General features: G+C 55.4%; 1 protein-coding gene across 3 annotated transcripts in view; it reads right to left on the bottom strand.

Annotated features, from left to right (window-relative positions):
* Window positions 1-201: 201 nt before the first annotated feature.
* The window catches only part of Cacna1g (calcium voltage-gated channel subunit alpha1 G), a 64,933-nt gene continuing 41,837 nt past the window's right edge, over window positions 202-23,297 (bottom strand). Inside the window, exons 19-37 of one of the 3 annotated variants that reach the window (XM_052194907.1) lie at window positions 21,638-21,706; window positions 21,299-21,483; window positions 20,344-20,470; window positions 18,646-18,771; window positions 17,685-17,774; window positions 16,947-17,139; window positions 14,864-14,917; window positions 10,109-10,260; window positions 9,330-9,439; window positions 8,490-8,623; window positions 8,174-8,244; window positions 7,959-8,037; window positions 7,737-7,858; window positions 7,033-7,386; window positions 6,195-6,338; window positions 4,382-4,516; window positions 2,772-2,949; window positions 2,374-2,543; window positions 202-1,253 (exon numbers count right to left, since the gene is read on the bottom strand). In XM_052194907.1, the coding sequence (XP_052050867.1) occupies window positions 522-1,253; window positions 2,374-2,543; window positions 2,772-2,949; window positions 4,382-4,516; window positions 6,195-6,338; window positions 7,033-7,386; window positions 7,737-7,858; window positions 7,959-8,037; window positions 8,174-8,244; window positions 8,490-8,623; window positions 9,330-9,439; window positions 10,109-10,260; window positions 14,864-14,917; window positions 16,947-17,139; window positions 17,685-17,774; window positions 18,646-18,771; window positions 20,344-20,470; window positions 21,299-21,483; window positions 21,638-21,706 (3,225 nt within the window). In that variant the 3' untranslated portion in view covers window positions 202-521. Of the gene's footprint in view, window positions 1,254-2,373; window positions 2,544-2,771; window positions 2,950-4,381; window positions 4,517-6,194; window positions 6,339-7,032; window positions 7,387-7,736; window positions 7,859-7,958; window positions 8,038-8,173; window positions 8,245-8,489; window positions 8,624-9,329; window positions 9,440-10,108; window positions 10,261-14,863; window positions 14,918-16,925; window positions 17,140-17,684; window positions 17,775-18,645; window positions 18,772-20,343; window positions 20,471-21,298; window positions 21,484-21,637; window positions 21,707-23,297 lie in introns of all 3 variants that reach the window. The other 2 variants (XM_052194906.1, XM_052194904.1) reach the window with 2 other exon arrangements.

The raw sequence follows: 23,297 nt of genomic DNA, 5'->3' as shown, positions 1-23,297 counted from the left end.
ATGGGCCGCTGCTGGGTTGTAATACACTCACGGTCTCCGGCTTGTGCTTTACAAGAAGAGGGAATATAACTAGACTGGTTATTTTCGGTTAAAATAGCCAAGAGACAGACGCTTTCGCCTCAAAAATATTCTGAGACACATAAAAGTAGAAGGAACCAAGTCTCTTCAGTCACAAAATGTCGTACATCCAGCATATACTAGATTCAATTAATTTAATAAAATAGAATATACATAGAGATTCTGCACAAACGTATTGCTTTCTCCCAACAGCTCCTGTGTCGGGAGCCTTGGCCACACTGGGTTTCTCCTTCTCCTTCCCGGAGGCGGTGGGGCTCCAGGGCTGTGCTCTCTTCAGACTGACTCTCCAGAAGTCCTGCTTGTCATCCCCCCAGCCACTGAAGGAGGCAGGCGAGGTGCCTCGTGGCCGCTTACCCGGGACTTTTCAGAAGTACTGCCCAGGAGGCGGAGCTAGGATCTGCACCCAGTGGAGAAGGGTGATTGATGGGGAGAGTAGGTAGGACTCAGGGGTCCAGGTCTGTTGGGTCAGAAGATAAACCAGAGAGACCCAGTGCGTCTTTCTTTGGGGAGGGTGAGGCAGCCGTGCTGTCGAGGGGGCTGGAGGCCGAGGGATCCTTGGAGTCACTGGCCGGTGCCCTCCTCCTGAGGCAGACGCCAGGACTGCATGGGGGCCGAGGGCCCTGGCTCTCCGGGGGGTCTATAGAGATACTGGGTGGGCTGAGTTTTTTCTTAGGCCGGCTCCCAGAGCCCCCAAGAGGTTGGCCCCCGAGGTTTGAGGGGCTCGGACATAGGCGGGGCTGGGAGCCGCTGTCCAGGCAGCTGACAGCAATGGAGTGTCTCCTCTGTTCGTCTAGCCAGGACCCAGGCCTGCGCCGGCAGCTCTGGGCCTCTACACTGTAGCACTTCTTTAGGTCCCGTGGGGACAGGGGTTCTTCCTGGCTGCTGGGCAGGAGGTCTCCTGAAATCCAGCTCAGCTCCGTGTCCAGCTCTAAGCTGCTTCTGGTCTCTGGAGGGTCCTTGGCCCAGCCGGGTTCCAGGCCTGGGCAAGGGGCCGGCGGGCAGATGTGCTTGGAGACTTTGCTCTGGCTGCCTGAGCGCTGCTGCACCTGGATGCTCGACCCTCCCCAGAAAGATGAGGACCGGGTCAGAGGGCATGAGGGCCCACTCACCTCTGACAACAGGTCCTCCCGGCTACCCAGGCCCTGCACATCCAGGGAGTCGGTCCTTATTGCTGCCTGCAGGGAGTGGAAGCAGATTATCCTTTATGTCATGTTTCTGTCACGCTGGCTGTCCCTAACCCCCCACAAAGCTGCAGGACTATCCTATTAGCTTCTCTTATTGGGGGGTTAGGAGTCCTCTGAGCTCTGTGGACCACACCTCCCTTTCAACCACCAAACCTTTCTTCTGTCCTCCCTGTCCCACTTTCCCAAATCCTGCAGGAGGAACACTCTGCAGTCTTTGGGCCCTGGGAGGCCAGAAAGAACTCCTGCCAGCTCTGCTTCCCAGACTGGCCTCTTTGTGCCTCTAGCCTTTAGGGACAGAGAGCAAGGCAACCGTTCCCTTGGCCTTGAATACCCTTCCCAACAACAAGTATGCCTTGCTCTGCTGAGCATGGGTTTTCCCGGATGAGTACCTGGCAATCCACTTCAAATAAAACTAACTCTTGTCTCCTCTGGACTCCCTGATACAACTCACACAAGCACCGTGTGGCAGCTCTAACCTGTGGCTGCTGTAATCCGATAGCACGCGTGTCTCTATTCTTACTGAGCTCAGAGAGGAGGAACTGTGTCCCAGTGCCTAACAGCAGGAACCTGCTTGGGGAGTGGGGGAGGGAAGAGGGACCGTGCCTGATCCCCAAGAGCATGACGCTGACTTCTGTGATCAGGAGACACAGACATCAACACAAGGCACACAGTCACTCTCTGGTTCATGGACAGCGGACCCCAGGCTAGGCCAGAAGTAGAGACACTTAAACCCTGCCTTGTGTCCTTCAGTTTAGCCCAAAGTGTGAAGAATTGGTAGAAATTCTGGGCCTGGGATTGGGAGCCTTGATACCTGGGTACCATCTCCAGTGGATGCCGGTTGCCCTGGCAACAACTGGACCTTGGACTCTAGGCCTCCTCAGTGAAACCAGGTGTGTGCATGAGGTTGCGGTGTGTGTGTGTGTGTGTGTGTGTGTGTGTGTGCAAACTCCAACTACTTCTCTCTTACCCAGTGCCTCATCCCTAGTACCTAGAGCTGCTCTATCCTTGGCACACAGGATAAGTGTCAACTCTGGTCATGACCAACAGCACAGGCATTCCGATTAGACAGCCCCACCCCAGGACCTAGGTCCAGCCCTATACACTTGCTTACCTGGCGCCTGAGAGGCCTCTGGGCTAGAGGGGAGCGGCCAGGTGGGGGTAGTTTAGGGATGGCGCCCCAGGTCGGGGCCCCATGAGGCTGGAGCAGATAGTGTGCATCTTTGGGAAGCTGTAGGATGCAGCTGGTGTCTGCTGGTTGGGAGTGAACTGACAAGATGGAGCCTGTGGGGGAGGGACAGGGAGGGGTGAGTAGGGACAGTCTCTGACACTTCCCTCCAGGCCCTCCTCCCCATCAGGGCCTTTACCCCTCACTGCCCTGGGATGAAAGCTACTTCCTCTAGTCTGGGTATTTCCCTTCAGCTTAGGGTTTCTTCAACACTACTTTTGTTGGCCTTAGGCCAGGTTGGCTCTCCTTGAATGAACTAAGCTGCCTCACCCCAACCTTGGTACCTGACTGGGCTTTGGGGAGCCCCCAGCCCCTGTGTCCTAAAGATCTCTCTGCAGTGCTCCCATTGCGGCACATGTAGCTGTCATTGGGCAGAGAGTGTGTCCGGCTGACACCAGACTTCCTCACAGTCAGCAGGTCTGGTCCTAGGGGGACTGACACCTCCTCAGGGCGGGGCACCATCTGCAAAAGGATCAGGGGATGGGGTAAGGAGCGTGCAGATGGGGTTCGGTAGCCGAGGAAAAGCTAGACAGCAGGAACTAAGCCCTTTCCCGCCAGACCCGCTGTCTCCCCCCCACCGACCCACACCCACCTCCACACCCTCCTAGGCCAAGGTAAGGAGCATGAGCATGGTAGGACATAGGAAGACATACAATGAGCCTCTACATACAGGGAGGAAGGAGTGGACCGGCCCCACCCCCAGAGCATGCCCGCAGGATCTCCCGTGAGTCTCTGGGCTGGGGATGGTGGAGGATGAGGAGGGGTGAGAGAAGAGAGAGCAGCCCCCAGCACGTGGTCCTCTTAGAGTCCGGAAGTTACTCCAGGGATCAACAGGGAACCAGCCTGAGCTAGATCCACACAGGTTAAATAACAGGTAAACCCAAGCGGCATGTCCCGTCCTAGTCTGTGGATCTACTTTAACCACACAGAGACTCTGGAGGTGGAGGTAGGTAGCAAGTCCTGGGCACTGGGAACTCAGTACTCCCTCGGGGGACAGACTGAGGTGGGAGTGGGTCTGGGAAAGCTGTTTCAAAGAAAGGCAGTAATCAGGCCAGATCCCAAGAGTCTCTCTCCCTCTTCAGAATTCCTTCCACTAGGCTACTGGTTCTCAGGGAGGCTGCAAAGCCCCTACCCATCCATGGGCTCAGCTGTGGAAGATGGCTCTGCTGAGTAGAGTCTGAGCCTTTCCCTTCTATTCTCAATCCCAGGACCCACTCCTTCCAGCCGGCCACACCCTCTAGAGCCCCTCCCAGACTTTGATCAAGAGCCTGCCTTAGCTGGTCCAGCTCTCACACAGGAAGGCAATGGGTGAGAGGAGGGGGGGGGCTGCTCACTGTCGGGGGTGGGGTAGGGTGGGGCAGAGGGAAACTGAGGAAGGGTAGGAAGGTCAAAGTACCAAAGCCCCCAGAGCTTGTTGAGGACAGGACACAAAGACACACAGGGACAGCAAAAGGAAACAGGAACAGTCCCCAGGGAGAAAGGTATGGTGGTGACAGCAAAGATATGGGCCTCACCCAGGACACTAGTGAGTCTCATGAAAGAGAGGCAGGAGGAGGGAGCAGGGAGGGAGGGTTGGCTGGCACAGGGCTCCAAACACAGAAGCTGGCTCCCAAGCCACTTCTGTTTTGGGCTGTAGTTCCTGGAATAACCCTGTCACCACGGTGGCTCATGTGACCCCCCCCCCTCTGAGCAGGGTCTTGGTTTTATCTTATCTAATTCCTTTATTACCCCCAGGGGGTACAAGGAAAAATTCATGCCAGCAAAGGCTGGGGCACTTTGTGCCCACACGTGAACGCCTCTGGGCAGGATCTGGGCACAGAGTGGGAGGAAGATCTGGAGCCCTGCGGCCAGCCGAGCCCAGGCTGGGGGAGCGGCTAGGGGTGTGTGCATGTACATTGCTGTCCAGGGCACTAAGTAAGAGTGTGTGAGTGTCATCAGGCAAAGAGTCATCCGTCAGAGCTAGAGAGCAGGACGGTTCAGACACAATCTCTGACGTCAGAGACAGAGCCTCCATCTCAGCTAGAGGGATCTAGACGGGAGAGAGATGAGCACGCATGAGAAACCAGGACGCACACACGCAGGCACACCCGGCACACTCACAGCCCCCACTTCCCCTCTCCACAACGCGGGGAGGAAGGCATCCCGTTTCACTCCCCACCCCTCTCCCAATAGACCCACGGCCCCTCCCCTCTCCCACTTCAACCCCCTGTGCTGATCAGAGAGTCTGCAGTAGGCACGAAAGAGACAGAGCAAACATTGGCAAAGCAGAGAGACCAAGAGACGCAGAAACACATTCTAAAGCTACCCCAGGCATCTCATCTCAGCAGCCCCCTCCCACACCACCAGCACCCAGGGAGAGAGCGGAGGAGAGGGCTTCCACTCTCATAAAGATGATACCAAACAAACAAAATGAAAAGAAGAAAGGCCAGCAAAGCCCCGTCTCCCCTCTGCAAGCAGAGCAGCATGGCAGTGGGGGGATGGGGGGCACACCGGGGACAATGCCACCAGTCTGACGGCTGTTTTCTGCCTATTCTCTTCGCTTCCAAAAGCCTAGCAGGACTTGGCCTGCCCCCAGATTCTGGCTTCTCCCCTCATGGGCCCTCCTCCGCCTGCCTGCAACCTGCTCCCCCTTCTCCAGTGTGGGCCTTGAGGAGTGTGCTCCGGCTAATGTGAAGGGGACACACTTGGGCCACCAAGTCACCTAGGAGCTTCAGCAAGATATTGGGGGCTGGGGTGGTGAGTGGTGTTTGGGTGAGTGGGCTGTTCTGATCACTGTCCAATCCCATCCCACCTCCCTCCACCTTTCCTGTGGGTGGGCTTAGCTTAGACTGGGGGAGCGTGGGGAAGAGACTGGCTAGATTCCCTTTCTAGGTCATTGCCAGGTCTGAGATTGGATTCTAACAAGAGGCACGGGGCTCTTACCATGCGAAAATCACTGCTGATTGCCTACCAGGCTAAGGACTGCCTAGGAACCTGTGAGCCTACCCTTTCTCCCAGCAGGCTGTGTGTCACTAGACTTCAGCTGTAGTCCATACCCGGCTCCTGACCTGGGGTGGGGGTGGGGTGTTGAAGGAGCCAATGGGAGGAAAGCAGGACTGGAGGGACCAAGGAATCAACAGGATAAGTGGTGCCAGCAGAAGGGAGAGCACCCTGGGTACCCTGGGAAGGGACTGCAGTTGGTGAGGAAACCAAGTCCTCCTTCACGTTTATGCCCCAGAATTCACTTCTATTCCCTCGGGATAGAAAACTACCTATGTCAATCCTCATCATGTCCATGTACTTAAAAGGCTACCAGAGGACTGTGGGTAGGTACTGGACACTACAGAAGAATCAGACTAGCTAAAACAGGTCCCTCTATGGGTCCCATGGTCACTCGCACTAACCTCTGAGGATCTCGTCTGGACCCGATACCCAGCCTCCTTTACCCCTCAAGTCCCACTGTCCCATCTCAGCTCTGTTCCACCATCTTTCTTATGAATCTCTCCAAACCCCTCCTCCATCCCTCACTCTCCCTTGATTGGGTGATTTCCCTACTTCCCAGAGCCTGGACTACCCTCCCCACTGCCTCCTGCCAGGTGCAGTGTTCATCTCTCTAGGTACTTAGTGGGCAAGCCACACACACACACCCCAGCCACCCCAGAAGCACAGCACAGCGTGGCACGACTCGGCAGGGTCAGGAGAAGGAGCACATGACAGGGTGCAGTAACCTGTGGGTCGGAGTCGCCCGGGCTGGGGGCGGAAGGGAAGGCAGAGGGCTGGCCCCCTGGGCCTGCCAGCTCGTCCATCAGCTTCAACTCCCCCTCCAGGGAGCCCTGGATCAGCAGGGAGATGGTGTCAAACAGCTGTCTGTCCTGGGAGGACCAGCCAGAAGGGGAGCCAGGAGAGCCAGGGGAGTAGGGGTTGTAGGGGTAGCGATGAAAAGTATCAGGGCCGGGGGATTGGAAAGGGTAGAAAGAGTGGAAGTAGAACTCATGTGACACAGGTACACAAACATACCACACACACACACATACACGCAAACACACACACACACACACACACACAGCAACAGAAAGATGAGAGAGGAGCGTGGGAAAGGTGCAGGAGGACGGAGAGTTGGGGGATGAGAATAGTCAGGGACCACAGGGGAGAGGGAGAGATAAAGAGACAGGGAAGGATAGGGAGATGGAAGGGAGTCAGGAAGGTAGGAGCGCATGAAGGAAAGAGGTTTGACAATCGGGTAAGGAAAAAAAAAAAAGAAACAGGAAGGAAACAGAGAACTTAGCCTTGAACCTAGGAGCCTCGAGGGGCAAAGCCACACCAAGCTAGAGGAGCTCGGAAGACTGCCATCGCGTTGCCGGCCATATACAGAGAATCTGGGCAGTCGTTCTGGGAGGGGCACTCGGCGGCGAGCCCCTTCAACATCGCGGTAAGAGGAGGGGCAGGAGGACGGAGAAGCCCCAGGCCTGCTGGGCTCCTGTGTGTCCCCACTGAGCTGCTGTTGGCCCTGCCCTCCCTGCCCCTCGCCTGCCCCGTAGCCCTTCAGAAGGTGGCGCTGTTGCTCACCGTGGAGTGCTCCAGGGAGAAGCCCGAGGCCGCGCCAATGTGGGCGGTTGTATGTGGCGCCCCAGGCTTAGGGCTGTCAGGGCTATTGACACCCTCCACCCCAGGCCAGAGGAAAGGGCTGCCCAGCGGGGAGTGGGGCTGCGGGCTGAGGGTCTTCAGCTCCAGCTCCAGCTCCGCCTCCAGCTCCGCCTCCTCCTTGGCCTCTTTGTTGCTCTCCTCCAGGTGCTTCATCAGCACGGCTATGACCACGTTGACCAGCACAAACTGGGCCGTCAGCACGAAGGACACAAAGTAGATGGGTGAGATGACCGTGTTGTAGCAGGTGGACTCCTGGTCGCAGTCCCGGAGGGTGTCCTGCGGGAGGCGTGGAGGGCAGAGGCGTGAGAGTGGGGAGGGCAGCCCAGCCCAGCCCAGCCCAGCCCAGCCCAGCCCAGCCCACGGAGCCATCATGGGATATCAGAGTGCTGAGGGAGAAGACCCTGGGTAAGAAGGAACACCAGCGTCCTGGTGCTGAGACGGATGAGTGAATCAGAGCATGTCCTGAGGAGACTCCAGAGTGTTCTGACAGGGCAACGATGGGACATGCCTTTACTCATGGCTGATATATCCTCTCCTAGCTCCTTACATCGGAGGCCAGGTGTCCCCCCTCCTCCCCCGTGGCTCCAGCAGTCCTGTCAAGGAGTCCACATCCTCTGGGTTCTCACCTTCATAATACCATTCCAGTTGTCGCCAGTGGAGACTCGGAAGAGGGTCAGAAAGGCCATACCAAAGTTCCTAAAGGTGGCATGCCGGCCCAAGCCCTCACAAGGGTGTGTCTCATCACACTCTGAGAGGGAAGAGGGAAAAGGCGGGAAAACCATGTTAGTCTCATGATTCCTCTCCGTCTCTGTCCCTGGCTCCTCTACCATCCCCGACCCTCAACTCACCCAGGTCTCCAAAGAGCTCCACTCCCAGAGCTGCAAAGATGAAAAATAATAGCATGAAGAGAAGTCCCAGGTTCCCCACCTGGAGGAGAGGAAAAGAAACGGAAAAGACGCTGCTGGCTCTCCAGCCAGCTTCCCTGAGGCCCCTGCCCTTTTGGAGGGCACCTCTTCCTCCCCAGGAGGACCCTTCCCTTCTGCCCACCCCACCTCCCAGCTACCTGGGGCAGGGCCTGCATCACCGTGTCCAGCAGTGCCCGCATGCCCACAGCCATCTTCAACAGCTTCAGAACTGCAGAACAGGACAGTGTCATGAGCTGCCCACCCCCCACCCCTCCACCGGGTCTCCCATCACATAACTGGGAGAGCCAGGCTGGGCTGGAGTTGGTAGGATGGTCCACCCATACCCCAGCCCACTCATGCTCGACAAGCCTTTAAGACAGAGGCTGGGAGAAAGTCCCTGGAAACCCAGAGCCATCCTCTAACCAACTCTTTCCATCTCCCTCTGGGGAAGGCAGGTACAAGCACCGGACCTACCTCGAGCAATACGGAGCACCCTCATGATACGGATGATGGTGGGGTTGATGGGCAGCGAAGCATTGACCTCAATCTCCTCCAGAGTGATGCCCATGATGGACAGAAGCACAATAGCCAGGTCTAGTTGATTCCACCTGGAAAATCGGGAATGCAGCTCCCTGAGTGGGGGAAGGGGCATGGGGGAGGGTGCCACGGTGGCACAGAAAATTAGATCTGGAAAGGGCCTGTGCTTTTCATTTTAATCATTATCCCTGCCTCCCCCCATATGGTGTTTTGCTATTTTTCTCAAACTGAACTCAAACTCTCCTCCTGTCTGAGCCTTGCAACATCAAGAGACTCCAATCCCGCGCCGCAGCACCTGGCCTCGTCTGCCTTGGCTTTCAGTATTTATATATTCGATTTGAGCAGAGTGCTGTTTTAAGAGATCTATATCCATATCACAACTCTGACACGGACAGTGTTAGCTTTCACTTCACAGATGAGGGAACTGAGGCATACCCAAAGTCACCCGGTCACTAAGTGACTAGGATTCCAATCCGACAGGCAGTCCAGCTCCAAGCTCTGTGGCATTCGTGCCATCTGAGGCTACAGTGATTTCTTGCTGCCAAAGCCCTCTGAGCTTTGCCGTGTCAAACCCCAAATCCCTCCCATCCCTTAAACCCTGGCTCTGGGACCACCATCACCATCCGCTCTAGGGAGGGAGCTGGCCTCCCAGGGTTAGATAGATCTGTAGGTTGAAAGCCTCCTGGATATCCACCCTCACCTCCATGCCCCCACCCCCACCCCCAGACACATCTCTACTTACTCTCTGCTCTCCCAGACTTCTCTCTCTGCTGTTACCTGTCCTGGAAGAACCGGCGGAAGCCAAAAGCCACAAGTTTGAACACTGACTCCAAGACAAAGATGACAGTGAAGATGTAATTGCAGATCTTCAGAGCCTCATCCAGGATCTGGAGGAGGGGTGGGGCAGATGCGGGGTTCCCTTAGGCCCAAGGCGAAGCCTGCCCCTCCCCTCCATCACAATACCTCCCAGAGCTGGGGAGTAAGGTGGAGCTAAGGGAGCCCATTTCCCCCTTTCCTACCACAGTGGCTGACCACTGGCCACTATTCCATGACTGTTGAAACCTGGCATCTAATTTCACCTTGAGACACACATGAGAATATGCCAGAAGGCACAGAAGGCTAAGACAGGAAGGAGGCTGGTCCATTATCAGTTCAACCTCTGCCCTGCTCAGATGGAGAAACTGACAGGGAAGGTGGATGAGAGGGAGGACTGGGAGCAGATGAGTCTGGGGCTGAGAACTTACTAGAATCTGAGTCTTGAAGGGCAAACAAGCATCAGTCTGTCTTCTTCCCCTTCCAAGGCCCAGAGTCACACATACTAGATGCTCAATAAAAATGTACTCATTCCCTACTTCCTAGCTGTGTGATCTTGGTCAAGCCAACTAACCTACCGAGACTTAGTATCCTTCTGTATAAAACAAAGGTGCCGCCCACCTCTAATGAGACTGCGGCAGGTATGAGGACCCATGTAGCGCCCCCGACACTTGCCTGGCACCCAGAGGCTGTATTTCGGCCTGGGAAAGTCCCGAGGCTGCTGGCCCATCTCTGGCTCTCACCTGGGGCTGCTGGTAGTGTTCCATGGCCATAGTGACCACGTTCAGCCCGATGACGCCAGTGATGAAAAGGTCCAGGTAGTGGCTGGTGCACAGGTGGTGGACCAGGAGCCGGAAGCGCGAGTAGTCAGAGTAGTAGGGCTTGCACTGGGCTTCTGGTGGGGGGCAGGAAAGAGAGCAGAGCCAGCATCAGGCACTGTCCCCCACAGCCCTCCACCCACAGCCCCTCCCTGCCGCCAGCCTCTACACCAGTGCTGAGACATTCCGGCTCACCAGCCTCCTGATGCCCGTCCTATCCCCACCCCCACCCCGCTGCCCTATGCAGGAGCCGGCTGTTTTGGCCTGTCTCCTGTCACAAGCGTCTGTTCTACTGCCTGCAAGTCAGGGTGGAATGGACTAGAGACATGCAAAGCCCCTCCTCTACATTAGACACTGGGTGAGCCCGTATCCTAGGGCAGCCTCTAAATTACACCAGCTCCTTATAACCTTTGATTCCATGTTCAGCAGCAAGATGGATCAATAAGATGAAAGACTCCCATCTGATCGGGCTCAGAGGGAGCTCCAGTCACTGAGGCGAAGACTCCAATGCCTTCTCCAAGCTCAGCCCCTAGGGCCGCCGAAGGGATTACACAGAGCTGGGATTTGTGATAGGACCGGAGATTGGAAATTGGACATCTTGGCTGCCTGTTGACCTACCACAGAGTCTGCAGAGGACAGTGCCCCAGACTTCCCACCCCTTCATGTGGGGGAGGGTAGAGGCGGAGGCTCAGGCCTCTGCCCTGTCCCAGACTCAAGCTAGGAAGGTGGCACCCACAGGCTCACCCAGTTTCTAATGAGTACCCAGCCTACCCTGGGTATTGGGGCAGCCTGATACTGCAGGCTGGGCTGGAAGCGCTGTCTGAGATCTGTCACAGGCCATAGTGTTTTTCTTGTAGTTAGCTGACCACTTAGGAAAGTCACAGAACCAGAAGGTAATCCTGCCAAGCAGGCAAGAGAAATCTGGGGGCAAATTTCAGGGGACCCTTCTTTAGATGCTGGAGTAAGGGCCAGGCCAAGGTGAGGGATATGCTATCTGGAAATATGCCAACAGATTGGTCTCACAGAAAGCCACACAGAGGGAAAACATGGGCAGCCTCAGGTCCCAGACAGCCCTTTCCTCTCAGGAGGTCTTGGCAGAAGCCAGCCAGGGAGGCCTACAGCCTCTGAGGACCATGCCAGGGACCAACTGGTCCAGGGGTGGCAGAAAGCTCTGGGCCCAGGCCAGCTCAAATACAACTATCTTTTCCCATGCAGAGGATTCCTTCACAGAGAGGTAAACGAGGGAAGGGACTGGCGGGGGTGGGGGGGTTAGTCCCCACCAAAAGCCAAAGGAAGAAGAGTGCCCAGAAGTGTCAGGTTTGGCTTTGCAACTTATCTGCAAGCCCGCCTGACCCCTCTCCACATCGGCCTTGAGGTGTGGATAACCAGGGCGCAGACCCAACAAGGTCAGGCATGTCAGAGGTGCCTGAGGTCATCTCTTTGTTTTCAGAGTGGGCCAGCCGAGTGTGGCCTTGTTTGATCAGGTGGTCTTCCTGACACCCAAGATTATGGGGAATGGAGAGGCCAGAGGCAAGGGATGCCGTGAGCCCACAGGTCATCCACACCCGATGGTGGAGGGTGGCTAGGCTAGCCAGGGCCTCTTCCTTCCTTCCTTCCTTCAGTGCCACGAGAACCAGAGGGCGCTAGTCGCTCTGTTTTGCCTCAGCAGCCGGAACTCTTTCTCTGCATTAATCTCCATAAATGCCGAGAACACCCGATCCCATTATGCTAAAATATGAATGGAGAATTAACTAAAATGTTTGAATACAATTAGGTTAGACGAAGCGGCTCCTTATTAGCCCCGTTATTAGTCGAGACAATGTTGAGGGGAGGCTGGAAGGGAGAAGTCCCCTCGGGCCCCCACCCCCCCCCCCGCCCCCTTATCCCAACCTGACTATTGTAGGCACATCAGGGCCAAATAGGGGTATCACCAACAACAACTCTGCCTTCCAGCCTTGCATCAGGAGTTTGGGGTGATGGTGGTTGGGCCACATTCAGTCAGGGACCCTCCAGGCTACTGGGGGAGGGACGGAGGCAGAACTGAGGCAGGGCATCTGTTCATAGCTCCAGATCCGAAATACCTTTCTGACTGCATCCCCCAGCCCAGATCAAAAGGCATCCAGGAGCCCCTCCACTAGAAACACAGGTCCAAAAAACACCAAACCAACTAGAGTGGCCTGTCCTCCAGTGGCCCCTCTGCTGCCCAGAGAGACCCAGAAAGACTCAGAGAGCCCACGCCCCAGCACGGGAATGAGACAGCAAGACTCCAGCCTCCCGCGTCCTTTCTACTAGTAATCAACTGCCTTTGGTAGAGTAGAGCGCAGAGCGAAACAGTGGGGGAAAGGTCCTGGGCTTCTAGCGAGGCCCAGGAGCAAATGAGGAGAACTGGAAGGGCCTTTGGGTGACAGCAACAGACACAGTGAGTTAGTAGAGGTCCCAGGGAGCCCAAGGCACAGCCAGGGCAGACAGTTTGCAAGAGACAGTGGCAGGAAATAGGCTTTTAGCAGGGTTACAGGCCCCCACAGATTCCCCATGCTGCCAGGGGATCCTCCTGGTGGGAGGGCAAAGAGGGGGTTAGTGGAGATGGAGGCCAGAGCTGGCTGAGGATGAGAGGCTGGTATTGGAGGTCAAGTGTCACAGGACTGGTGGTGTCACCTAGCAGCCCCAATCTCTCCCTTCAGACCTAAGCGTTTAGGCCCAGGTTTCTCTCGCTAATCCAACTTTTTCCTTTTCCTTTTCCCTGGCCCAGGTGATACCTCCTGCTAGCCACAGAAGGGTGGATGAAAGGTGTGTTAGCAAGAAGTGGGGTTTACACATTTGACTCCTAGAAAACCCGGATGAGAGATTGGCTTCGTGCCTGTCACTGTGGTAGGTAGACTGGCACACGAGTAACCCAGCATCTGGGAGTCTTAGAAATTCAGGACCAAGACCCCTGTGGGAGACTTTTAGGGTATCTTGTCCTGCCTCTCCATGTAAGTCTTACTCACAGTGAAGTTTAGCAAGCTCTGGTATAGACCCTGAAGAACCCCAGGCTCTGAGAGGAAGGATCTAAGATGTTTTGAGGACTTGTTTAGAGTCTGGGTCATTGTTACAACCTAAGAGAATAATATGCATGCAAGCAGGAGCAGGCCAGGGTCCCTGGGTAAACGTGCAGCATGAGATGGCCAGTGTGTGCGGTGGCGTAGGTATGGTGTGCCTTGGCGGCTCTGCTGATTAAGGAGACAGTGCCCTGAGTGGAGAAGCCTCGGTGGACCAGCCACGTGTTTGAGTGTGTGTATTCTATAGTCTCCACTGGAATCTGCTGCTCAATACCTCAGAAAGGCTAAGCTGAAGACAACTCTACCCCACCTTTCCCTCATCCCCTACCGTGTAAGAGATTTGGAAAACAGTCTGACACAGAGACATGGGGATCCTAGCAACAGAGACACAAACCAGCCAGAGACTCCTGAGACCCCAGAGAGATGCCATTTAAGATCAAATACCATACTCGGGACCACGGCCACAGATGAGGATCTGTCAAGGCTCAGGGTGCCTCTTGAGTAGGTCTCTGAGCCCTCACAGACCCGGCAGTCCATCCCCCAGGATGGTGCCTGCCTGAATTGGGCAGTGAGGAATGGTTCACTCAGAGGTTCCCAGGCTGAAACCCCAAGCCCTCCTCCACACTGGAGAAAGCAGCTGTGTGGAAGGCCTTTCATTCTTAATACAGATCTTCAAGAAAGTAAGCATCTGCTCACGAGAAGACCCGGTAGACAAATGGCAACACAGTTTCTCTTCAGCATCAGTTAGAGTGTGACCTTCTGCAGCTCAGAAGCTCTGATCAGCAATTAAATGTGCCTTTGATTAGTAAAACATTAGGGAAGCGCAGCCGTTCCCCACATGCCTCCACTTCAAGTCTTCCAAACTGCAGGAGGAGGCCAGACAGGGGATCCTGGGATAAACAGCCTGGGAACTACCAGATGAAGATGTCAGGGAATGGGATGGGGATCCACAGCCCTGCTATAGACTTTGATCCTCCCAGACTCCATCTGGGGAGCAGTATAAGGGACAGAGTGAGGTACAGGGCGAGGGGCAGGCACTGGGAAGTCTTCCCAGAGACAAATAGCTTTGGGAGGTAAGGACTCAACTTGTCCTCAAGCCTCTGGCTTTTGGGGGAGAGAAGCTCATAGCTAACTCAGTCTTTCAATTCCCAATTTCTGCTGTTCTGCTGTTTGTAGTGATGATGCGCTGCCCCGCCCCCTCCGTGATAACTATTAATGAGTTGGTTCAATTATTCATCGCTACATTGTTAAAACAAATCCTTCCCCTCCTGTTCCTCTCATCCTTTTCCCCTTGGATCAAAGACTCCCTTTCAGACTAGAGAAGACAGAGAGATTTGCAGCTTAATCAAATGGTGAGGGAGGTGGTGGTGGGGGAACAGGGAGGCGGTGCCAAGACAGCAGAAGCCCCTTTGTAGAAGACCCGGGTCCTAGGAGAACTGTTGAGGCAGAGGACGCCAGGCCCACCTCACCTCCATCCAATTTATCATGGGCCTATGGGGGGAGGGGAAGGGGTACGACGCAACACTTCAGGCCCTGCCTTCTTGGGGGCCCCAAGGACCCTCAGCCCTTCACCCCTAGAGGATGAAGCAATAAACCATGGAGAGTGAGCGAAAACCACAAACCCACACCCCAGACGCAGTACCTGACGCAGCGCTGGCTGAGCTGCCGGGGGCAATTACATCGTCCAACATTAGATCTAAAAGAACGAAACACGACATTGGTCATTGACCGGACCAGGTGCGCTGGGCAGGGCCCCTCAGCAGCTCGCTCCCCCTCAGCTCCAACCCTCACTCTGCCTACACATGGGTGTGCTGGGCATTATTAGCAGCTGGTTCTCAATGCCTAGGCCCAGACTCAGGGCACCGGAAGAAGACAAATGTTTCAGCAACTCGCCAGGGACACAGGGGTAGGAAGGTACTGGAAGGGGGCGGGGGACAGGCAGACTGTCATCAGAACAGATGTCCATTCCTACCCCTGCTGTGGCTTCAGCTGCACCTCAATAGCTCCAGACCCCAGCAGAGGAGCCAGCTGGTCGGGCAGGGGCCACAGTGCCTCCTGCCAATAAAAAGGGCATGTGCAGATGCCTTGTTGAGACAGCTCACCGCAAGGGTGATTGGAGCAGAAGTGGGGAGCGTGGCCCTGGGGACAGGGTACCTGCTCAGCCGGAGAGTCTAAAGGAAGCCAAGACCAAACCCCTACCCAGAGCAGGGAAGAGGCGGGGCCTATGGAGGGTAATGGGTGCTTGTGAGAGGCAGGGAGCTGTACCTGCTCATAGCCACCTGGGGGCCCGAGTCCCCCTCCACAGCCTCCTGGAGCGGCTCTAGCCCAGTCCCACTCGCATCCTGTCTGTGACTCCTCCACACTCTCCCCATCCTCCAAGCACCTGCCCCGGGCAAGCGGGAGATGCAGCCCAAGGGAGGCACAGAGCCCCCCCACCCCGACCTCATTTGGTGGCACTCACATTTCCACACGCCAAGGGGAAACTCAGAGCATGGCTCACATCCGTGCTCGCTCGGCATGGTTTGTGAGCAGGTGGAGAGGAGGGAAACCCACAGACCAAACAGGGAGAGACACAGGGAGACACACACGGAGGCTTTCAAACCCACACAGACAGACACGTGGAGGGACGTGGGCTGTGACTGAGAGAGGCGCGGAGATGACAGAACACCAGACAGACAGGAGCCCCGAGCGAGCGAGCGAGCGAGCACGCGGCAGGCGAGCGGGCGGGAGCCAGGTGCACACACACCTGCACACACGCCAGAACCAAAGCAGCTACTGCGCTGCTCTCTCTTCCCAGCTCTGGGTCTTTCCTGTGTGTCTCAGTCTGTCCCTGGCAAAGCATGAAGGTGAGAGGCATGACACCGCGTGCACTGTGTGCAAGAGATGCTGGCAGCAGCGTAGGTGAGGGCCAGGAGGGGTCCTGGGCCACACAGTGATGATTTAGCTCTCCTGTGAGCCTAAATCTTTCCAGAGGCCTTTCTCCATTCCGGTTTTAGCTTTTTGAGACAGGGTCTCACTGTTTAGCCCAAGCTGGCCTAAAACTCACCATGTAGTCCAGGTTGGCTTTAAACCTGCGATCCCGCTGTTTCTGCTTTCTGTGAGCTCTGATCATATTTAGACTTGTGCTACCACACCTGGGTTCTCTCTCTCTCTCTCTCTCTCTCTCTCCAGCAAGAAAACCATCAGGCATCAGGGAGCCAGGAATTTTTGTTGGAGAAAGAGAAAGGGGTGTGGTCCTGAAGTTCTATCTCAATTATCGCCTCTTTGTAAGTCCACCTGAGCCCTGGCCTCTGAGCAAGTTCCAGAGGTTAGAATACAACCTGGGCTGATCTGAGTTAGCACCTAGGCTAATCCCTAGGTCACGGGGACAGGCCAGTACTGGGAGGTGTGATGTCAGGTCAGGTTGCGTCCCCTCCGTCCCCTCCTTCGAGGGATGCTGAGATGCTGAGTGTCAGTTTCTACCTGGTATCCTCTGGGGATTATGAGGCTGAGACCTAGGGAGCCCCCTGGGGGGACAGTTCCTTCCCCATGGGGGCTAACCTGGTCTGCTTCATGCAGGCTCTAAAGGCGGACATGCTGTTGAGGAAAGGAGATGGGGGGAGGGCAGGAGTACTTCTGCCAGCCCCCGGCCCCAGCTCCTAACCCGCTGCAGTCGCAAGGCCAAGGTCGAGCGTGACCCAGAGAGATGTGGAAAGACTACCGACCGGCTATCTGCTTCTCCTTACTCCTTCTCTTTTTCTCCAGCCTGCGGAGCCGCTTCTCCTCGCGCCGCCGCGCCTCCTCCTCCTCCTGGTGCTGCCTGCATTTATGGAAATTCTCCACCACCACGCCCACAAACATGTTCAGGACAAAGAAGGCCACGATGAGGAGGAAGGAGATGAAGTACAGCAGCATCCAGGGGTTGTGGTTCATGATGGGCTGGTGGGGAACAGGAAGGCCACGGGGTCATATTAGCCCGATGGGGAACCGCCCCCAGGGATCTGACAGGCTAGCGGCTGGAATGAGCTGGAATGAGTTAGCATCAGACAAGAACGGCTACTCTCTGTCTAGTAGCTGTTTCTTTGTTCCGGCTGAGTCCTGCCCTGAAGGAATGGGAGCCCAGTGTTCTCAGTCTCTAAGACTTTTCATGCCACGTTTGACAATTTTTAACTGCCCATCATTTGGAAAAAAAAAATAATTGGGCCGGGCAGTGGTGGTGCATGCCTTTAATCCCAGCACTTGGGAGGCAGAGGCAGGAAGATTTCTGAGTTCAAGGCTAGCCTGGTCTACAGAGTGAGTTCTAGGACAGCCAGGGCTACACAGAGAAACCCTGTCTCGAAAAGAAAAATTGGTTTTAAAAATTGATTGTAGGTCTACAAGTAAGCTGCGGCATGTTCTTCTGACCCATGCTTTCCTGGTTACACTTGGTAACCAGCCTGAGCTGAATGACCTGAGCCCAGAACCGGTCCTCCTCAGCACCTTACCTGCTGGTCCACACCTACAGCGTCCAGCCCGTCATACATGATGTCAACCCAGCCATCCTTGGAGGCCAGCACAAACAGGGACATCAGAGCCTGGGGTGGGGGTGGGGTGGGGTGGGGGTGGGGATGGGGTAGGAAATGAGAGGAGATAATGACTGTTTGAAACCTAGAGTGTGTGGCCAAACTACCCACCACATTCCATCGAAGCACCCCCTGACAACAACTTGGGGTCCCTTCTCTAGGTCCCCAGGGAACACTCTGTCTCAGGACCCCATGGTTGGTCAGATGCTAGGAGAGATGACTAAGTAAGTCTCTGACCTCATCTAAGGTGGGAAGATTCTAAGGCCCTAGGAGTCTAGAAACCGAAACAAACCAGCAAGAAGCATCTAGTTTTTTTTTCTTTTGCAGTAATGGGAATTGAAGACCTCAAGTCCCCGTGAATGGTAGGTAAGTAAATGCACCGGTCTGTAGTGTTCCAGCTCAGCTATCTTATTCTCTGCACAGCCTTTCCACAGATCGAGAGGAAAAATATGAACCCCCACATGTAAGCAAATACATATTTCATACATTACACGCTTACAAACCCTAAGGAAATGGTAGCATGAACCTATTCTCCGGATGAGAAAATGGAGCCCCCCCCCCCCTGCAGCTCAGCTGCCCAAAGTCACTGAACTGACAGTGATAGTGACAGGGTTTATATCCACATGCGCTCTAGTATGTGACACTGTGGCCCTGGGCCAGCCCCAGTCCCCTCTGTGATCCTCCATTCCTTCCTCTTTGGAGAGCTACGGGCCTCTGGGGTCTGTTCACTGGGGTGAGCAGATACACTAGCTCTGGGACACGGTGACAGTGAGCAGGCGGAAGGCCAACCTCTGTGGTTGCCCACCTGTCTTAGTCCACATTACTGGGGATGGATGTGTGTTCCCACCTTTAAGCTCCTCCCCATCCCAAGCCTGTCACTCACCTGGCCCAGGTTGTCAAAGTTGTACTTGTGCCGGACCCACCGGTAACTGGCCTCGGCACAGTCGGATTTGTTAGTGATGTTCCTGGTGTCCTCACCCTGACACACGAAGAACTTCCCTTTGAAGAGCTGGACACATACAGGTGGGAGGCAGAACGTAAGCCCAGGGCTCCCAATTCCACCCAGGCTCTGAGTCCAAGGGCGTAGCACACCGTCGGTGACCCGTGGGTGACTGGGATGCTCACCTCTGGTGTCAGCCAGAAACCCTGACAGGAGCCTCCCCTATAGGTACCCTCTTCCTGTTCCCAGAGAGGAAGAACAAGGTGGAAGAGGGAATTGGCCATTCCCCCTTTCTACCAAGAGTAGAGTCAGTGAAGTTCCAGATGTGGGGCTCCAGATGTGGGGGAGAGAAGTCTGAAAACATCACCGGAGAGCAACGCTCCCTTAGCCCTCCCGACTTCCTGGACCAGTTAGATGTGCTAGAGTGGGCTCTACAGTCCTTTAACAAGGAGCCGGAGTGGTTCCGATGGATGATCGGAGGGCCACTCCAAGCTAGGCATTTAACTCTCACAGTAACTGTGAGGTACATAGATGAGAAGCCCCACTTTAGAGAAAGGAAAACTGAGGCTCAGAGGCTGTTAATCACTCACTAAGGCCATAGTCGGCAGAAAAGCTTTAAATATGGGTCTGTGTAGATCGTTACTCTTGTTCCAGAATAGCCCAGGCTGTGACTGCTGGGGGGTGGTACGGAAGGGATCTGAAGGACAGAAGGACTGGGGACAGGGGTGAGGGATCCATTGAGGACAAACCTAAACCCATGGGACTGGATTCAACAATGGCTCACTCTCCCAAGCCAAGGGAAGTGGGGAAGGGGTGGGCAGCAGACCACATGTGGGATGGGGGTGGGGCAGAGAGGCTCTGCCCAGCTTTGGCAAATGTAGCCTGGTCCTTGAGGCTAGAGAATTTCTAGGAAACCAGGGAACAGCCCCTCTCCAGGGCATAGTGGGCATTCTAGAAGCGGGAGGAGGAAGGAGGGAGGGCGTAACCACCCAGGAGTTCCCACACTGCCCAGCCGCCAGCTGCCTACCCTGCAGCTGGAGTGGGGACACTAGAAGCCGAGGATGGGCCCGAGGGGCTCCCCAGTCCCTTGAGATGTCTGCTGAATCCTGCAGGCTGCTGCGGCTCTTTTCCCTCCAAAGCCAAGTTTCTTCTCTGGGCCAGAAGCCAGGTTTCCCCGGCAGCCCCCACTTCCTGCCTTGTCTGGGGTCTGCACCCGCCTGCCTGCCAGCACTCTGTTAACCTGGCCCAGCTGTCTGGGCTCTGCATCCCCAGGCCTGGCGCTCAGCCCATGCAGCTCAGAGAAGCAGAGAAGGGAGGAGATCCCGGAGCAAGCAGACCAATATGTGATTAAGTACGCCACGGTGTAGGGACAACAAGCTGCAGTTCCTAATGGACCTGATGGGCCTGTGAAGCTGCGTCCCTTAGAGAAGGGTCCCCCCCCAAAAAAAAAGGTTCCCAGTTTTCTGTAAAACACCAGTCAGGCAAAGGGGTCTGAAGCCTAGGCCTTGGAGGGAAGGGACACTGTTTATTTTCAGTTGGAACAACAGTGGCAGTAGCATGACCAGGGAGCTAAGGTAAGAGAGGAGACTCCTGGGTCTTTCTCAGGCACACCCAGCCACCAATCTCCCCTCCCTGACACACCTGCACCCCGAGAATTCCAAAAATGATGAAGAAGGCACAGCAGATGACCACAATGTTGCCGATGGGTTTGAGGGATGACATCAGAGTCTCTACCACCAGCTTCAGCCCCTGGGCCCGGCTGATGACCCTGGAGAGCAGAGAGAACTCAGACATGCTCATAGCCTTTGTCCTACAAGGCCCTTCCCCCACCACCTTAGCTTGCTGTCCTTCCAGGGCATACTGTGGATAAGTCCCCCTTTCACAGAGCCCCCATCACAAGGATTCCCCCCAACCCCCGTTCTGTAGTCTCCAAACAGGCACTCGCAGCTCTTACATCTCTGCCTCCACTCTCTGGCTAGCAAGTGTATTTCCTGATCAGGCTTGGAGTAGAGAGGGCTCGACACAAGGGAGGCATCACCCAGGGACGCAGTGTGACAGGGTGGGGGTGGTGACAACCAGGAGACAGTAGTAGGGAGGAACAAGCAAGAGATGGATCATTACAGACCCAGAAGCAGCTCTATTATTTTGGTATCAGCCTCACTCGGGAGAAATTCTGAGTTAAGAGGTTGGGACTGCCTGGCTGGCGAAGGCCCTGCTAGGAGAAGCGTTATAGCAGTGGGTGATCTCCGAGGGGTGCAGAAGGTGAGGAGAGACGGTAGGAGGATGTGTCACTCACAGGGAGGCCAAGAACATCACCCTGAGGGGACTCTATGGGAGAGCTTCAGCTGGAAGCCATGAGGGCCCTATGAGCCGTTATATTGTGCTCCCAACAGAGCTAGTCACAGCAGGGCTGAACTGGAAAGTGCTTCACACTGGAAAGGGGTGTACGAGCTGGCAGTGGCTGGGCACTTGGGAGGAAATAACCAGAGCAGGAGCTTAAATGTTGTCTGGAGTGCATTACAGAATCACCTATGAGGTCATAGCCAGGAGGTAGGGTGCGCAAGGGATTTTTGTTCCCTTGTGTGTGGGGGTTCACCTGAGTGGTCGTAGGGTCCGCAGCAGCCGCAGCACCCGCAGCATGCCGAGGATCTTGGTGCCGCTGTCAGACACCATGGATACCAGGATGTCGATGACGGAGATGAGCACCAGCAAACCATCCAGGACATTCCAGCTGCTGCGCAGGTAGGCCTGCTCCCCAAAGCACCAGCCCAGGGCCACCACCTGGGGACCACCACCGCGTGTTGGCACTAGCCGCTCTCTGGGCAGTCCCCAGGCTTGCCTTCCATCCTGGCCAACCTCCCTACCCTCTACCAGTTCCATCTCCCCACCCCCATCATAGATCAGTGCTCCCCCCATCCCCCACCCCACCCATTACCTTCACTGTCATTTCAGCCAGAAAGACTGCTGTGAAGATGTAGTTGGAGAGGGTCAGGAAGATGCGCTCCTGAGAGAGAGAGAGAGAGAGAGAGAGAGAGAGAGAGAGAGAGAGAGAGAGAGAGGAGAGAGAGTGGGAAAGAGGCCCAACCACCGGCCAGACCTGCTCTCTGCATGACGTCAAAATAGCTTCAGATATTTGACACAGAACAGTTGTTGTTCCCCACCCCTCCCCAGTGCCCGACTCACAGCGCCATCTCCAGCCTCACTTGGAAAGTTTTGCCCTGACCCTGAAGAAAAGAACCTCTGCTGTGTGCTGTAGAGGGATGTTGCTGTCTGAGTCCCCAGTTCCTTGATTTCTTTCTTGAAACTGGAGCAGGATTTAACTTGATCTCTAACCTACCTGCCATTCTACCCAGCTCACTTGCCTCCCTGCTGTGAGCCCCAGAAAAGGTGCAGCAGGCAGGCTGAGGGACATGGGGACAGGCTGTGCCTCCTCGGGTACCATATTTACGCTGAGTGTTGGTGATCCAGTGCCCCGGGACTTATGGGTTGAGCTTATCCCTGAGGGCTGAGGGCGGAGAGCTTGAAGGGTGGCCTGCAGTAGTAAACATGTATGTGGGAAGGAGCGTGGAAGGACAAAGTGGGAGACAGAACCTGAGTGGGAAGGTGGAGAGATGATGTCAGGGTGTATGGGGTGGACAGCAGGTAGTCAGGGGGTGCACCAGCCCAGGAAGGAGGTACCCAGTGCTGTCTCTCATCCACCCACCAAGTCCTGGTAGGTAGGTCCCTCCAATTGTCAGACTTTCTCCAACTTCTTCTGGCCTGTCTGGAGCCCACTCTAATAGAAAACAGAAGCCCCAGCAGCTCTGAAATCCAAATAATAATGGGGAAAGCAAGCGGGGGCGGAGGGACCTCTGACCACCTCTATGCAATTGGCACAGAGTGCCAAGAGAGAAAACAGGGCCGTCTCTGCCATCCTTCTAGAATCTGAGCTGTTATCAGTAGGAGGGGCTCTGATGTCAGGCTGGGAGAGACAGTACCTAGAACCATTGAGTCCATCCAAAGAACTGAGGCCCTTGGGAAGAATACTAATACTAAATAATAATGCCCAATTATAACACCTCTGGCCTATACTGTTCTTATACTGAAAGATTCACAGCCAAGCAGATGTGACCATCCTACCTCCCAACCGCCTAGGCCCCCATAAAGCCTAGCTGTTTGTGACTTGGAAGGATCTCAAGGAGGAAAAAACAGTTCTTCTACCCAGCTCTGCATTACCCTTGTGTTCCTGTGCATGTGCGCGTGTACACACACACACACACACACACACACACAAGCATGAACAAGATGTATCCTGGCAATGTATCAGTCACAGTGATACTGAGACTCCTGGCCAGATGCAGGGAAAACAGTACTGTTCAATCCACACAGGATCAATCTTAGGTATCACCTCACCTCAGGAAGGCTCAGAAGAATCTATGTGTAGCTAAGAGGGTTATGAAGTAGAGACAGGGCAGGAGCAAGGGCTGGGGTCCAGGAGACCTAAAGGGAGCTCTGGTTTGTCCCTTTGCCTTGTCTGTGTGTGTGACCTTGCACAGACTGGAGACCATGTGAGCCTTCTCACCTCCTTCGCTAGACCTGAGTGCTAACCCAGGAGG

Source organism: Apodemus sylvaticus, chromosome 10 (genome assembly GCF_947179515.1).
Source record: "Apodemus sylvaticus chromosome 10, mApoSyl1.1, whole genome shotgun sequence".
Taxonomy (NCBI): Eukaryota; Metazoa; Chordata; class Mammalia; order Rodentia; family Muridae; genus Apodemus; species Apodemus sylvaticus.
Note: the sequence above shows the minus strand (reverse complement) of the source record. Positions and strands in the feature narration are given on the sequence as shown.